Source organism: Haliotis rufescens, unplaced genomic scaffold, assembly GCF_023055435.1.
Source record: "Haliotis rufescens isolate VD_foot unplaced genomic scaffold, xgHalRufe1.0.p SCAF_2, whole genome shotgun sequence".
In the NCBI taxonomy this organism is placed as follows: Eukaryota; Metazoa; Mollusca; class Gastropoda; order Lepetellida; family Haliotidae; genus Haliotis; species Haliotis rufescens.
The window spans coordinates 79,158,151-79,174,702 of record NW_025963890.1 but is presented as its reverse complement, the minus strand read 5'-3'; the positions used below and the strand labels follow the sequence as shown (position 1 = coordinate 79,174,702).

Genomic DNA, 16,552 nt, shown 5'->3' with positions numbered 1-16,552 from the left:
ACTGAAATCAGCTGCTGGAAATACCTGAGCACATGACTCCTCTGGCGTCTTGGCAGAGGCTGCATACACTGTAGGAAGGTCAAGCACTTGCACCGGCAACTGTTCCAGATGATGGAGAATAGCTGGTCCCAGATGAGACGTCTGGCCCTGCCCACGACTCCCACACAGTAACAGTCGTGGCCGATACGTTGTTGGAACCTGGTACGATTGTCTTAGAAAAATACCCACATTAGATTATAACACACTAATAGATTATGCATTGTTAAATTTTGTATGTGTTATTGCAGATTTAATAAATGCGGAAATTTCAAATTTGAAGAATCCTCATGTTTTTCACATGAATTTTGAAAAAAAGTAATGTTCTTTGACCATCCAAATTATTTTGTACTAGTTATTATTTTAGTTTCTGTTATGTGAGATTGGGCAAAATGGTGTGTAGGTTTTCTGTCTGGTTTCCCTCCATGGCAGGGGTGCTCAGGTGAGGTGAAACGTGGTACTACCATGACGCAGTTTAACATGAATACCCCATTCAGACACAGTATACTCAGAGCCGACCAGTCCTTGTTTTAGCTCCTTAATGCCAAGCGCCTGGCAGGGTAACAACAAGTACTATCTTTTAACATCTTTTGTTGTGATCTCATGGCATACACTCTACCACTAGACCGGTCAGCAGCGGTGGTCAGAGTGGCTCCACATTGCCATCTATGACAGGACTCGACTTTGGTTTTAGCTGTCACAAATGAACACTGTAACACTCCGCTTCCTTGTCCAGTGGTTTGGGGGAAAAATAATCCCTAAAACTACATTCATCTTTTATAGATCCATTGTACATTTCGACTTATGTTATCATCATAAAGACTAGTGGACCAAAAATGTTAGTTTCTGTCGCTGCAGAGAGTTTTAAAAAGGTGAATATCATAGGTGTATAGTAGCCCATCTTTAATAGCTAACCTGCCAAAGTTGAGATAGGCTGGAGCATGATCAGGGATGGGAGGTTCCAGACTCGACCGCTTTCGATTACGACATTTCTCGTAGATTGATGGCATCTCCTCATCATCATCACTGGCCAACTCATCCAGGGTTACCTCCCCTTTTTGGTTCTCCGCCTGAGAATTGGTAGCTGCAAAATATCAAGTTAATACCAATCTTATGACCAATCAGGCCGACACTTTATACAAGACATATATTCATGTCAAGATGCTGACACAAGATGATGAGGATGAGGATAATCAGAAGAGGATAACATAATCAGGGAAACTGAGAAGTAAACATGGCTAAAGTCAATAAAGCAGTCAAGACAGTAGTCTGAAGCCCAAATCTAGTCGAATGTACTCCAGCGCCCCGTTTCACAAAGCGATCTTAGCTCTAAGACTGCCGTAAATCTATATAAAGTATGGAGTTACGATCGTCTTAGTGCTTCATGGCTTTGTGGAATGGGGCCCCGGATAGTAAACTCAGCTAATTGTCCGTGGAAAACAATCTATGTATAGTGTGGGGCATGGTTTGACTTTCAGATCTTCACACATCAATAGACGTTAAAAGATTTTATAGCTAAAATGGATAGAATTATCATTAAACCGCCCGCATGTTATCAGAAATGAGCGGGCCACTGTGACTTGATAATGCCCTCATATTGACGATGGGCCATTATCACGCCCTTTGTTAGGTGACGTCATAGGATAGGGATGGGTGACGTCACGCTCAATAGTGCCGTCATCTGGTTTGTTCTATGACGTTTAAATATTTGTAAAAGTGGGTCAGTGACATTCGTGTTGATTGCACTAAATGTTTCAAAACCGATATTGTTTATTTTTATTTGATAATAAATTCCATCCATTTTAGCTATAATAACGGTAATGCTATTTTGCTGCTTTTAGCAATATTCCAGCAATATCACGGCGGGGGACACCAGAAATGGGCTTCACACATTGGACCCATGTCGGGAATCGAACCCGGGTCTTCGGTGTGACGAGTGAACGCTTTAACCACTAGGCTACCCAACTGCCCCAGTATATAAGACAACTTACCAGGGATGTCTAAAGAAGCAAGAGTAGAAAGAACGCTTGGAAACACATCCTGTAGTAAGCTAAGCGATTTCTGGAACTGGCGTTTTAACAGCGGCTCCACAGCAAAGGTCAAAGATCGGGACGGTGATGAGACAGATCGTTGTGCAGTTGGGACTATAGCCTGCATGCCTTTGAAGAAGTCCTTGGCCGAGATATGTATGGAAGAGACGTTGAGTTGCAGCTTCTCATTGCTGGTGTAAATCTGTGGGTAACGCCGCCGTGAAGCATGTAGGGCAGCCTCAGTACACAGCGCCTTCAAGTCAGCACCACAGTAACCTACAAGACATCAACAAAGGCACATTAACACATCATTGAAACCCCATCTATCAGTGGTCTAGACCTTGTCCAACAATGACATCACTGATCTGACAAACCCTCTTTTGGGAGGTTGAGATTTATCTGATAGTAATTAAAATGTTATCAGTCAAATCTCAAGTTGACATTGAGAATTATTTCCAAGTTTTGATAATTTTCTTGCCATATGGAAATCATGCTTGACACAAGTTTTAATCCATATGTAGTCAACATATCTAAGGCTTAGAAAAATAAAAGAATTAGTAAAATCTAAATATTTTTTACATTTGTATACTTATCCTGCATTACTCCGTATTGCATTTACTGCTATGTTTGACAGAGAGACGAACTGTGTGAGATCCAGCTGCTGAAGAAAGTTGTCCCAACCAGCCCAGGAGGCAGCGCCCTCTCACAGTCGGCACGTGACCCGGAAGTCATGACGTCACACCAAAAGACATAACTGCTTTAAACATAACATCTGAAACTTCGTGGGGAGGTAGCGTAGCGAAAGGGAGGGAACTTAGACTTCGTAATGCAGGATAAGTATACAAATGTAAAAAATATTTAGATTTTACTAAATTTTTTAACTTATCCTGCATTACTCCGTATTGCATCTTTATCAGACGGCTTGGCCGGTGGGCATACTTGCAGATGTGAACCATATTAAACCCTCGTCAAGGTCCGATGAATCCGCACCGCATACAAGTGATGACCGGAACATCTACGACCATTCCTGTCTTCGGGAAACAAGAGTCGATGCAAAAACGAAACGCCCGAATAGGTAACCGAAATACAATGAGGCGTGTAGCCAAAATATATAACTTACCGAAGAGCGAAAGCGAAACGCAGTAGAACCTAGAGCTAATCTGAGGTGATAAACACCAGAGAGTTCGACGGGCCCCGCTCGGGGAATCGAAGAATCAGCGGCGTCGGCGGCAAAATCTACGACCAATCCCAAGAGCGAATGCGAAACGCAGGAGAGCCCTCTAGGCTGGAGGCAAGGAACACCGGTGAGGTCGACGGGCACCGCTCAGGTACCAGAGAAGCAGCGGCGTTGGCGTCGGCGCCGGTGTCCACATCTACTACCATTCCTGTCGTCAGGAAACGAGAGTTGATGTAAAAAGTAAAACCCGGATAGGTGACAGCAATAGAATGAGTCGGGTAACCCAAAACTAAAACTGACCTAAGAGCGAATGCGGAACGCAAGAGAGCCGTCTCGTCTGGGGTGATAAACACCAGAGAGGTCGACGGGCCCCGCTCAGGGTATCGGAGAATCAGTGGCGTCGGAGATAGATGACCTGTTGGGCTACAACCAGGGACCAAAACTGTGAACGCCGGCGACAACTTTCAAGGCTACATCACGGAAGTAGTGGTTGGTGAAGGCGGTGTCCGATCGCCACGAACAGGCTTCCCTGAACGACGGGATGGAACAGTATACCGTGAAGAACCAGTGTAAATACGATCGCCCTGATCTCATTTTATTTCAGGTAATAGCCTTTGGGGGGAGGGTCCAATCCGGCGGCTCATACGCTTTAAGGATGACCGCCCGGAGCCACAGGGAAAAGTATTCCGGCTGACCAACGACAGCGACGAAGGGGAGACCGGCAGAAAAAGGTGTTTCCTAGACTTGCGGCAGTCTTTAGATCGTAGAATAACCTTCAGTGCCCTTACTGGGCATAATGACGCTCATCCTCATCCTCGGCACCCACACTGGACGAGAGCGGAGGGGACAAGGAATGATCTATCAGGCTGTCCTGGGAGTTGAGTCTTTACGCTGACGTCCCAGTACGGTCCATGATGAACGGCGCCCTGGGTACCGCATTCGAACCGGGCATGGGAGACGTCGAGGGCGTGCTGTACATGGACTCGAGCGGCAGTAGTCAAAACCAGTAGAAACACCCGTCTTCTACTTAAGGTCGTAGAAGGAAGACGAGGGGAGTGGTTCGAAGGGCGTTGAAGACCACATTCAGATCCAACGCAGGCGGTCCGAACTTGGTCTTCAGGTCTTCAAGACTGAACGAGCGCAGCCAGGCCCGTAGGTCGGGAATTTTCGTCTTTCTCCGATCGTCCGGGATGGCCAGAACGGAGTAGATGGCGACCAGGTATGTGGGGGTGGTAAGCCCTTCAACCGATGGGTGCTACACAAGTACAGAAGGAACTGATCCAGGATCTGCGGTGACGCTGTCATCGGATCCTGGTGTTTGTCAGAACAAAATGCCTGGAACAAGCATCATTTATCAGCATACAGTCCCCCTGTAGATGGACGGTGGGCTGAAGCAATAGCCTTGGTCGCTCTAGCCGAATAGCCCTTGGCTTTCTGCATGTGTGTCAGGCGTGCAGACGATAACATGCGGGTATGAGGGTGTGGCTTCTCATTCCAACAGACCGTGTGGATGGAGCAGAAGGTTGGACCACACCGGAAGTTCCAGGGGTTGTCTCTGGCTATGTTTCGGAGGTCGATAACCCAACTTCTGGCTGACCAATAAGGCGAGACCAAAGTCAATGGCAGGGGTCGAGTGGCCTGGATCTCTGAAGAACCGTGGGAGGGAGAACCGGAGTCGGAAAAGCGTACGCGCGTAATCCTTCTCAGGAACGATGGAAGGCTTCGACTGCCACAGCGGTCGTATCCGGCACAGGTGGAATGGAAGACGACAGCTGGCCACATTCAGATATGAGGCAAACAGATCTAGGGTTGGGGTGTCGACCGTTTCACATAGTCTGGCCCGAGGCGCCGGAGAGCGTGAGGCGTCGGAGAGCTTGAGGCGCCTGGAACGCCGAAGATGGTGATTCTCGGGGGCGCCGGTCGAGTTTGTGGCACCGGGAGAGGGGCGAGAACTCTGGGTCCGCAAACACCACACTACGGTGACGTCGTCAGTGGACACGATCAACAGGGCGTGACCGAGAATGCACTGTCAGCAAGTGCCGTCCTGGATAAGCATTTATCTCGAGGCTGTTGCTGTGCCAATGGTGTTGATCTCTGGATCACAGGTGGTCACAATGTGGGCTGGCGTGGGCCACTAGCCACTGACAAGGTGGCAGGGGAGGTAGTCAGCAACAGGGGTCTGCGATTGCGTACCGTCGGTACGATTCGGAAAAAGGTGTGATCGCCTGCGAGCCAACCTCAAGTAGACGAAGGAAACCAGCTTCACAATCGACCGCCGGGGCATCGACGTAACCGGGTAGTAGGAAGTCGAGGCAATATGGCCATTGCACGAAGTAATGAGAACGTTTTCATCCCTGAAGCGGCGTATAAGTACTCCTGTTCTTATATCGAGGTGACGATGGAGGACGACAACACGATACGAGGCAGGTATGCAACAGGGGTCAGTGGGACGGCCGAGGGACTTTAAGTATCAAATCGACACTGTGTCCGGTAGTCAAGGCGGAAGATAGGAAGGTGTCGTAGTCGAAAAGATCAAACCGGACGAAGGAAGGCGATCTTTTCCATCCCTTGAACGCCTATAGGCGCTATCGTTCTTATAGCGAAGGGTTGATGAAACAAGGTTCCTCGTGACAGCCGTGTTAGTAGAGGAGGTCTATTGTTTCCAACATCCGTGCATGGATGGACTGCGACAGGCGCCTGGTTGAGTGGTATCACCAAGCGTACAGGTAGACATGGAAACCAATCTGTAGAAATACATGGCACCCCTTGCCATGGTAAGTTGACCTAAATCCGGTCGGAGTTGTTGACAGTCCGAGTACTTGACACGTGACATGTAAATCACTCTGCGCAGTAGCCGAGAAAACCGCCTTGGAGTCGGAACTGAGGTGCAAACTCCACACACAGACAATCCTCAATGAACTGTGTGAGAGACGATCAAGTGGTGTACCCGAGTTTTGCGATAAAACACGGAACCCCATGGGCGTCGTGGAAAACCCGGGGAGCGCCGAGGAAGAGTCTCTCACAGGAACGCTGGCGCTAGGGTAGGGTAGAACAGCGTTGATGTCTGCGATGTCGACGAAGTAAACTCTTTGTAAGTGGATGTCGTCGTCGAATCTGATACAGACGCTGTTCACATGACGCTCTGTTTCGATGGAAACCCGCAGGTCATCTCTCCGGAATCATAGCGCTTTAAACGACGGGATTATGGATAACGTCTCAGTGGGCAAGTTGAATCAGACCAACTGTCTATTGGTTGAAATGATTCCACCCAGGAAGTAGAACGATAGTCACGATCCCGAAGACCGACGGGAGAGTAGCGAAAGGAGCGGCGACAGTTGTTTCACCATGCTTCTCCGTGTGACGAGTTATGAGACGGCAGCAAGAGAAGAGGGCAGTGGCGCCGGGGAGGCGATTGTCGATGGTGCCCCTTAAGCCGCAGTAGAAGATCGGATGGTCGGCTCGTTGATCTGAGCTTGATAAAGCTTGTTGATCTGAAGCTTGTTGAGCGCCGAAGACATCAGAGGATGTGGAGGCGCCGGAGCGCAGAGACATCAGAGGCGCCGGAGGCGCCGAGACATAAGCGGCGCCAAGTCATCAGAGGCGCCGGTGGCGCCGAGTCATCAGCTTGTCATGAACAAGTCATGAAGCTTGTTGAGCGCCGAGACATCAGCAGCGCCGGGAGCGCCGGGAGCGCCGAGACATCGGAGGCGCCGTGTCATCAGAGGCGCCGGGAGTGCCGGAAGCGCCTGAGGCGCCGAGAGCGCCGCGTCATCAGAGGCGCCGTGTCATCAGAGGCGCCGCGTCATCAGAGGCGCCGCGTCATCAGAGGCGCCGGAGGCGCCGTGTCATCAGAGGCGCCGCGTCATCAGAGGCGCCGGGAGCGCCGTGTCATCAGAGGCGCCGGAGGCGCCGAGTCATCGCCGGGGGCGCCGGAGACATCAGCGTTGACGGTGTTGGAGACCGTGAACGGTCGTATGTCGTGCCATGGGAGGCAGACTCTACGTTGGGAGCCGCCGTGAAGCTCCGCTGAGCGCTGCTGCCGTCAACGTAGGTGGGGGTCGACGAGCACGTTGAGCGAGGTGTGTCCTGGATACTCGCATGAGCTGAAGGATCACAGCGACGAATGACTGCAACATCGGCACTGCCTTGTGAAAGTACAGGGCGTCGTACAATCACGGCAGAAAGGGGCGGCCCCGACCAGATTTGTTCCCGCGGAAACAAGTGCAGCGAGGCAGAAAATCTGGAATTTAAGCAAAACATAACTATGTGGCAAAGCCACAAAGTGCGGGAAGCATAATGTGTGGCCAAGCACAAAGTATGGGAAGCATAAAGTAACTCAAAAACAGTATATTTTATTAAAGTTTATGAGATAAACAAGTACGCTAAAAGGGAGCGAAAAGGCAAAGCCTTAAGCAAACACGTAACCATGTGGCAAAACCACAGAGTACGGGAGACATAATGTAACTCATAAACTTCGTATTATATTGAAGTTTATGAGAAGAAACAATTACGCTGAGAGGTAGCGAAAAGGCAAGGCTTTAAGCACACCAAAACAACATACATAAATGTAATGTATTACCCAAGCCAAAGAGAGAATTCAAAACGCAGAACACGACATTACGTGGCCACGTGGTGAATGGCCAAAATGGCGGGAAAGAAAACAAAATGGCGGGAACAACATTGCGCCCGTAAATTACTGTGACGTGAGCCACAGACGAGCGATAAACGTTACAATTTACGAATGGGAAGACCCTAAGGTCACGGCCCATAACAGGTAACAATGCAGCAGCATATAATGAATGTAGAAACAGGCAAAATATAAAAAACAAATAATAAGCTTTAATTTCCACAAGGGATACAAAGTACGTCCGTCCGTGGAGGTGACAAAGCAGTTATGTCTTTTGGTGTGACGTCATGACTTCCGGGTCACGTGCCGACTGTGAGAGGGCGCTGCCTCCTGGGCTGGTTGGGACAACTTTCTTCAGCAGCTGGATCTCACACAGTTCGTCTCTCTGTCAAACATAGCAGTAAATGCAATACGGAGTAATGCAGGATAAGTTAAAAAATTTGGTTCTCAGGCAATGGCTTTGAAAAATATTGTTTGTTTTTTTGTTAATTACAAACTAGTAGGAATCCAATCGGTATACTGCTGCACAGAATGCTAGTTTTTCATAACTAGAATTAGGGAACTTTCAAGAGGGAGGGATCGTCAAATACACGGGGTTGAAGAGTTTTCTATGTTTTTCCCCCCAACACAATGACATTAGTGTGAGCATGTAACACCGGAAATACCATACCATGTCAACAAATCCGTTCTGAAGTGTGCAAATGTTTAAAATGTAAATAGTTTTTACATTTGTATACTTATCCTGCATTACTCCTTAATGCATTCACTGCTTCCCTTGTGACAAAAAGCAGGACAGTGTAACGGTGATGGTCCTGGGTGAAGAAATAGGTGAGGTGAGGTGAAATTGGGTTAAACGTTGCTTCCAAGATTATTGCACTTAAATAGTGACGTGCATGCACGTGTGTGTGTGTGTATGCTTGTACTAGTCCGGACTGATGCTGATTTATAGTGCTAGCTCACTGAGATACCATGCCGCAGTTTAACATGAATACCCCACTCAGACACAGCATACTGACTCCGAGCCGACCAGTCCTTGTTTTAGCCCCTTAATGCCAAGCGCCAGACAGGGTAACAACAAGTACCATCTTTTAACGTCTTTTTGTATGACGCGTCCGGGGATCGAACCCCGGACCTTTCGCTCTCCGGGCGGACGCTCTACCACAAGACCACGGAGGCGGTCGGGTGAAGAAATAAAATGCTGTAGATTGTATTCCCACTTTCCAAGACTTCGCCGCTAGCTTTTACAAAAACACACTTTTGAGGTTTCTGAAGCCAAAGTGGGGAGGCAAGTCTGTGAATCGTGGGCCTTAAACGTAGTAATGCAGGATAAGTATACAAATGTAAAAAATATTTAGATTTTACTAAATGTTTTACTTATCCTGCATTACTCCTTAATGCATCTGTATCGGACAGTTTGGAGGTGGGAAACCTTCAAATTACAGAAACCTCAATAATTCACACCCTGAAGAAACGACATCACCAGTCATAAACCGTGAAGCGGAAAAACGCCATTACGCACTCTCCTACCCAGAGTTCCATGCGGCCGGCAGCCAGCTAGCATAGTACCTCTGCCACAGGCCAGCGCCATGTGACGATTCATCACATCTTTCACAGTCCATTCAAGATATTGCATATGCTTTTCATCCGTTTCATGTTTGACAAGTCTACACATTTTCATAAACAAATGTCAAAGAATGGTTAACTTTCATTGAGAAAGTATGCAAATACGTAAAAATCTACTTGTTTTTGCGTAGTTATCCTATGTTTACATTGGTTGTACGGCTCCACGTGCTGTCATCGAAGCCCAACGGAGAGCTAGCGACACGGTCACTTTGATGCATAAATATATATTGTCATGCAACTCACTGTCGCAGTTGTAGTAGCATATCTATATAGTTATGCAAAACAATATGTAAAGCGCCCCCAAATACTTGCATTAGTCCGTTCTATACTGAAAAAGCGTGTTTGTTTACAAACAAGAGAAAAGTCCGGTCACGTGATATGCATATTAGCCTGTGGCAGTGGTGTTATGCTGAGTCACCACTGCGACGGAGTGTGGCCATTACGGTCAGGATATTTCAATGTAAAATAACAATTGAACATAGGAATTAAAGAGTAGCTCCCTGTACACCATAGCAATAAAGATCAAATTATCTTACCAGCTAAGTCTTACTTAGTACGACATAGAGCCCTTGTACATAATCAATTGTCTAATATTCTTCCACTGGCGAAATCGGAAATCGGAAATGGAATGGCTCTGTATAGGGCCAGTTCATTATTTGCACCGGGGGGTTGTAACCTGCTGGGCCAAAAACCCGTGCCGCCGAGGCTAATGCCAAGAGAAACACTGTTTTCTTGGTCAGGTAAAAAAATAAGGATGCATACAGGGACTCGAAGGGGGGTCCTCACAAATTCCTGAGCTCGATGAAGCACCCTCACGCGGGCCATCAGGTCGCGACCAAAGTCAGAGCAAGTATCCTTGTCTCCTTCATCTTTTGCATTACCCTGGGAAGTAAAACAGGTGGCGGAAAAGCGTACGCTTTTAGTCCTTCCCAAGGAATGCTGAACGCGTCCACTGCCCAAGCCTGCGGATCCGGTAACGGGGAGATATACGTCAAAGGTGGTAATTTTGGCAAGTTGCAAACAGGTATTTATTAATTGCATAAAAAGGCTTTGCTCTTTCTGCTTCACTTCTAAAGAAATCATACACATTCAACATCAACTGTTTAACATCTGTTGAGTAGCGCATCTTGTCATTGAATGAACACGGTCACTGTGTAGCACGTGCAGACCGTGCTTGCGCTGTGCCTTCCACGGTTTGTCCCCCCTACGTGTCATGTACACATTTCTATACAAAATTACATGATAGTTTCTTAAAGAACTTCATCCGTCATGGGTCTTACAATAAACAAAATTCAGATTTTGTTGGGTACAGGGTATTCATGGTCAAGTACCATATTGATGTTTCATACACTTTTCTGGATTTCGAGTTATTTTGCAATTCATCGTTCTCCTTTGGAGTCAAACGGACTGTAGATGTGAATGTCTAGATGGTGAAGGACTTCTACTCCAATGTGTAGTGCTACCTCTGACCGAGGGTTTAGATGATCCGCCTGGTGAATAGGAGTCATGCATTGATGTCCAAGTACGTGCAGGCATACTGGCACTACTCAACGATGAATGCGCTGTATTATAACATACAAAAGGTGCAATGTATACTTTAGGCGCCGGCGTAGGTGCTAAGATCTGTGCCGTAGATGTAACTGATGCAGGCGTCTGATACATAGGCGTAGGCGTGGGCGCAGGATACAATTGCGTCATGGACTGCTGCCAAATGGACTTGCATCTAATTAGTGTTCCGTAACAGTGTTGGCGCCTGAGCGTGTATCTGCTGCGGTGGATATGTTGGTACAGCGCTATGCTTATCATGCACTGCCTGCTGGGGCTGCCCTCGGCGCAGGTAACTGAGATGCAATGCTCAATGGTGTTGGCTGGATCGTGGCTTGGGTTTGCGCTTCCCCCATCAAAGCATCTTGAGATGTCTCAGGCGGCTGAAAATTAGGGTCGGTTATGATACTCACAAAATGTTTTCGACAGAATGTACACTTCAGCGGTGACAGTAACGGCCGACATATTACCCGCCAAAGATAATGGTTGCGTAGTAATGACCGAACCCTGTCCCTCGCTATTCAGCGATTGCGACATCTTCCTAGTCTCAGGACGGGATTGCTGCAAAATACGTTTGTGAGTGACCTGCCTATAAGTTGTAAAACTTGTTGGAGAGAGATTTACTCAAAAGACACATTTAGAGTTCGGTCCACAAATTTGCATGTATGCCAAACAACATGTATGAGGATCCATGGGAGATTGGTTTCCATGACAATTGGTACAACGTGCAAGCAGAAGGTACGCAAATAAAGACTTCTTGATGAAGCGGAAGAGTGCCGTAGAATTTAATTAATTATCAGTAAAAATATTGTAGCAAGTTGAAAGTGTATTCAATAATTTGTATATACGCAACTCAATGTAACACCAAAGCTAGTAAGAACACATATGTAGCTGAGAACTGTAAACAAATTGACGACCCTGGCAGGCAAACAATTGTAACACAATTCAAAATGGTGGTGAACAATAAGCACGTGGCAGGAAAAAAGACAAAGTCTTTTTTACACCTAAATAAATCATATAAAACTGCACAACATGGTGAGAGTAATATGAAAAAAATGCACCACCCGTCGCAGATCAATTTTAGAATAATTGTAGACGAAAACTGAAGGTCTAAATTAATCCAAAACGAGAGCTCCGCTGGTACACGTCCGTGCTGTAGCGCCACAGGCAGTGATGTGAAGAGGTGACCCCAGGTCTTGAAATGTGGACTGCGAACTACAGCATTTTATTTCTTCACCCAGGACCATCACCGTTACGCTGTCCCATTGTTTGTCGCAAGGAAAGCAGTGAATGCATGAAGGAGTATTGCAGGATAAGTGAAACATTAATCATGTAATTACACTGTCTGGTTGTAAAAAGAGTTCTTTATATATATGAACATATGTTTGTAATCTATTTTATTAATTTTATTTAAAATAACATTCAATATTGTTTCAATTCATTTCAGCGGAATCGTATGTGAAGTGATCGGAAGATCGCACAACTCACGGTTATTTACAGCAACCACGGTCATATTATCGCTATTGACGCCTTGAAACAAACTTTGGTGGATAGAGAGAGTAAATATATATATCATTAATGCCATACACTGACTCGCTGAAAGTCATATTTGTTGTAGTTTGACTATTATATGTCAACAAAAAGTTTTCGCAATAGCGGGTGCAGGAGCATCGACTGTGATTGGTCAAATTCTTCCATACGAAAAGATATCCATCACTAGTGATCAGCTGTACCAAAGTGCTATGTTTATGGTTATTCATTTATTTTACATACATGTATATAATAAAATTACATGATGTTTGAAAAAATTATTCCTGATAACATAATCGTTTTAGATACAATTCTTCCACTCAATGTATCAAAATTCTTCAAAGTTATATAATAATGGGTAATTTTTTACCGAATCACCGGTAGATTCCGAGAAAAGTGTGTACAGCTGATTGCCACTTCCCGCTTAGTTTTTGTAAAAAGACGCACGGTAATCTTAATCTCTGCATATAAAACAATGCCAATCAGAACAGGATATACAATTTAATTGACATCCTGTCTTGAAATGTTTTATCTCAAATTTATATTCAAATTTGTATTGACCAAGTTTAATTGTTATAATCTGTTAATTTCCCCAAATTCGCAGAAGGGATAGGATGAAATTTTTTATTGCGGAAGACACATACATTTTTATTGCAAATGTAGGGATTGTGTATGCGCTGGTGACATGCTTCATACCGATTCACTTTAAAGACAGGGTATATAAATTAGCATCTATTTCCCGCTTATTTTATGAGACAAATATTATGTAAATCTTAACCTCTGCGTATAAAACATTGTTCAGCATACAGTACACTGATACCATTGAATTCGTAAATCATCATGTCTAGTGATGTTTTATCGCAAATTTCATATTTTCATTGACCAAATTTGCAAACGGCAAAACAAGCACACAGACTCCATATTGCTGCCATGACCATAACACATGAGCTTCCCAATAAAGCAGTGCCCATGAAAAGGGAAGTAACTGCACGCTATATTGGATCACACTGTTTTTAAGTATTGAAGCATTCCACTGTTGGGGTCGTCTGTTCGAGATACAGAATAATTAAAGATTTTTTTTTTTAATTTTGAAAATGGAAATAAAAATGAAATGTGAGGCAGACTTTCTGATGATGCAGCGGTGCCTGAGAACCAAGAATACTTTTTTTTTAGCCTAAACATATCTAAACATATGAAATCCTATTAAGAATCTTTGAATGCAAATATGTTCCTGATGAGTAATACCCCTCAATTTGTCTGCTGTACACTTGGCACTGAACAAATCAGTAGAAACTAAAGTAAGAGTGCATAATGCACACCACACATCCTCGTGAACTTTAACACGATCTTTAGGATCTTACCAACACATCTCTGGGCTAGTTCTGTGACAAAGCCGTCAGCCAACTTGGGACTCCATGCCTTGGTGTGAATTTTCAGTATCTGCTTCCTTGCCGAATGTGAAGGCAATGGGAAGAGGAACTCCCTGTCAAATCTGCCAGGTCTCCTCAGCGCTGGGTCGATCGAGTCGATCCTGTTGGTGGCGCCAATGACAACTATTTCTCCTCTGCTATCAAGGCCGTCCATGAGAGCAAGCAGAGTGGAAACAATTGAGCTGTGAATCTGGTCCTGGCGACTTGAGCGTACAGGGGCAAGACCATCAATCTCATCAAAGAAAATTATGGAAGGACGCATCTGGTATGCCTAGGAAGAAAACAGACTCATACAGAATGTTGGGATGCTGTCATTTGTTATAGGAACATTATTGTAGAGTATTGAGGGCAAATCAGTGCGGTCTTATAGTATTGCAATCTTTGGCAACAAGGAAAAAAGTGGCTCACTAACACATTTCTAAGTTCAAAACATAAAAAAAGCAATATTTTTTCAGAAAATCCAAGTATTGAAAGCAAACTTTGAACTGCTCCTCTCCTATTGGAATAGCAACTATATACAGTAGGTCTCAAGTTATAGGTCACACAAATGTTCAAGTAAAACATGAGGCCCATAGGGCCGTTATCACCCACCTGGATATTTACGCAATCATGACAAAATATACATTTGCATTGTACATGCATATAATACTGATCTGAACCGATTCCATGTTATGATCCAGCATCTAAGTTTCCAGAGGCAAACTGGACCCCAGGGTGAATCCTAATGGCATAAATGTATTATTCTCTTCATAACAAACAAATGAAAACAATGTATCTGTTTATTATAGGGTGGGGATAATATCGGTTTGCATGCTATGGTCAAGGTTCTAACTCCTTTGGGAGTGCCAGACTGATGAACAGAAGGGCCAGTCCTGGTAGCAAAAAATGTATTGTCTAATGAAGATGAGCATGGGTATATAGGATGGGGATTTTGATAATCTTTTAAGTAATTATCACCCAAAGTCCCTTTCTAGTCGGAGTGAGTGAGTGAGTGGGTGTGCTTTTACGCCGCTTTTAACCTAGAAATAGACAAGGGGAAACCCTGATGGTAACAGACAAGCTGACTTGGTTCGAAAAAGGGACTTATATGAATATCACCAATGTTTTGTTCAACAACAAAGATTTATAAGGTACTTTATTACCGGTCCAAGTCTAATTTTAACTGTAAAAAAACTGGTAATAACCGATAAACGGGAACGCTGTTTTTAGGAATGGGGTATAATTAATTAGTCAAAAATGTATGAATGGGTCATATGAAGACAGCTTCCAAAATGTCAGAACAGAACAGAACACCTAGCAAAATCCTGACTAATTTAGTAAAACCATTCACGATTGTCAAATCATACTGAAAAACTTCCATAATTCCAGGTTTCAAGTCACCGGTGTCTAAGTTCCTCTAAGTTACTCTAAGTTCTATTGTGTGTGATTCTGTCAAGATGAAACAGCAAGGGAGCAGGATGTTATCAAACCCACAGAAGATTTTGCCATATCTTCAAATAAACCTTCTGCATAAAAAAAAGTTGTGACATCTAACTACAATCTGATTGTCACGTTTCAGAAACATCACTGAAATTCCTGACACACCATATCAAAATGTTTGCACAAATGTCGGTAATGTTGTTAGTCATAATACGAGAATTAAACAAATTTCTTACACACAACTGAAAATTTTTAAGTTATGTAGAAGAGAAGAAGCTGGGGACATGGTCTAACACAAGCTTCATCAGTTGTGCATTCTGTCTGTGTGGCAACTCATCTTGATACAGACAAGAACTGATCCCGTAAATTCAAGAAGATTTACCTGATCAAACAGCAGACGGAGCTGTCTTTCTGATTCTCCAACCCATTTACTGAGGCAGTCAGCACCTTTTCTCATGAAGAAAGCCACTCTTCTGTCGGAGGAGCTACATTCGTTAGCCAGAGCTCTTGCGATCAAGGTTTTTCCCGTTCCTGTAATAGGAAGACACAACTACAATATTCTGTATCTATACGTCTGTAGCAGTGTAACAGGGAGTGTGAGTATGGTTTTTCTTCTTTTAGCTATATTCCAGCAATATCATGGCGAGGGACACCAGTAAAGGGCTTCACACATTGTACACACTTTGGGAATCGAACCTTGGTCTTGAGCTTGACGAGCGAATGCTTTAACCATTAGGTTACCCCGAGGCCCCATATTGTAGCAGGGAGGGTGTGACAGGGAGGTAGTGACAGGATGGGTGTGACAGGGAGGGTGTGACAGGATGGGTGTGACAGGGAGGGTGTGACAGGGAGGGTGTGACAGGGTGGGTGTGACAGGGTGGGTGTGACAGGGTGGGTGTAGCAGGGTGGGTGTAGCAGTGTGGGTGTGACAGGGAGGGTGTGACAGGGTGGGTGTAGCAGGGTGGGTGTAGCAGTGAGGGTGTAGCAGGGAGCGCGTAGCAGTGTAGGTGTAGCAGGGAGGGTGTGACAGGGAGGGTGTGACAGGGTGGGTGTGACAGGGTGGGTGTGACAGGGTGGGTGTAGCAGGGAGGGTGTGATAGGGTGGGTGTGACAGGAAGGGCGTAGCAGGGATGGG

At 45.3% G+C, this 16,552-nt stretch overlaps 1 protein-coding gene across 5 annotated transcripts in view; it reads right to left on the bottom strand.

The window, feature by feature from the left end:
* LOC124123592 (ATPase family AAA domain-containing protein 2-like) overlaps positions 1 to 16,552 on the bottom strand; it is a 62,662-nt gene that overhangs the window by 16,368 nt on the left and 29,742 nt on the right. For all 5 annotated transcript variants that reach the window (XR_006859322.2, XM_046486794.2, XM_046486796.2 and 2 more), the window contains 5 exons: positions 15,800 to 15,948; positions 13,930 to 14,269; positions 2,028 to 2,342; positions 952 to 1,120; positions 25 to 211 (listed from right to left, as the gene is read on the bottom strand). Coding sequence is in view for 4 of the 5 variants with exons in the window: in XM_046486794.2 (XP_046342750.1) it covers positions 25 to 211; positions 952 to 1,120; positions 2,028 to 2,342; positions 13,930 to 14,269; positions 15,800 to 15,948 (1,160 nt within the window). In the remaining variant the exon portion in view is untranslated. The remainder of the gene's footprint in view (positions 1 to 24; positions 212 to 951; positions 1,121 to 2,027; positions 2,343 to 13,929; positions 14,270 to 15,799; positions 15,949 to 16,552) is intronic.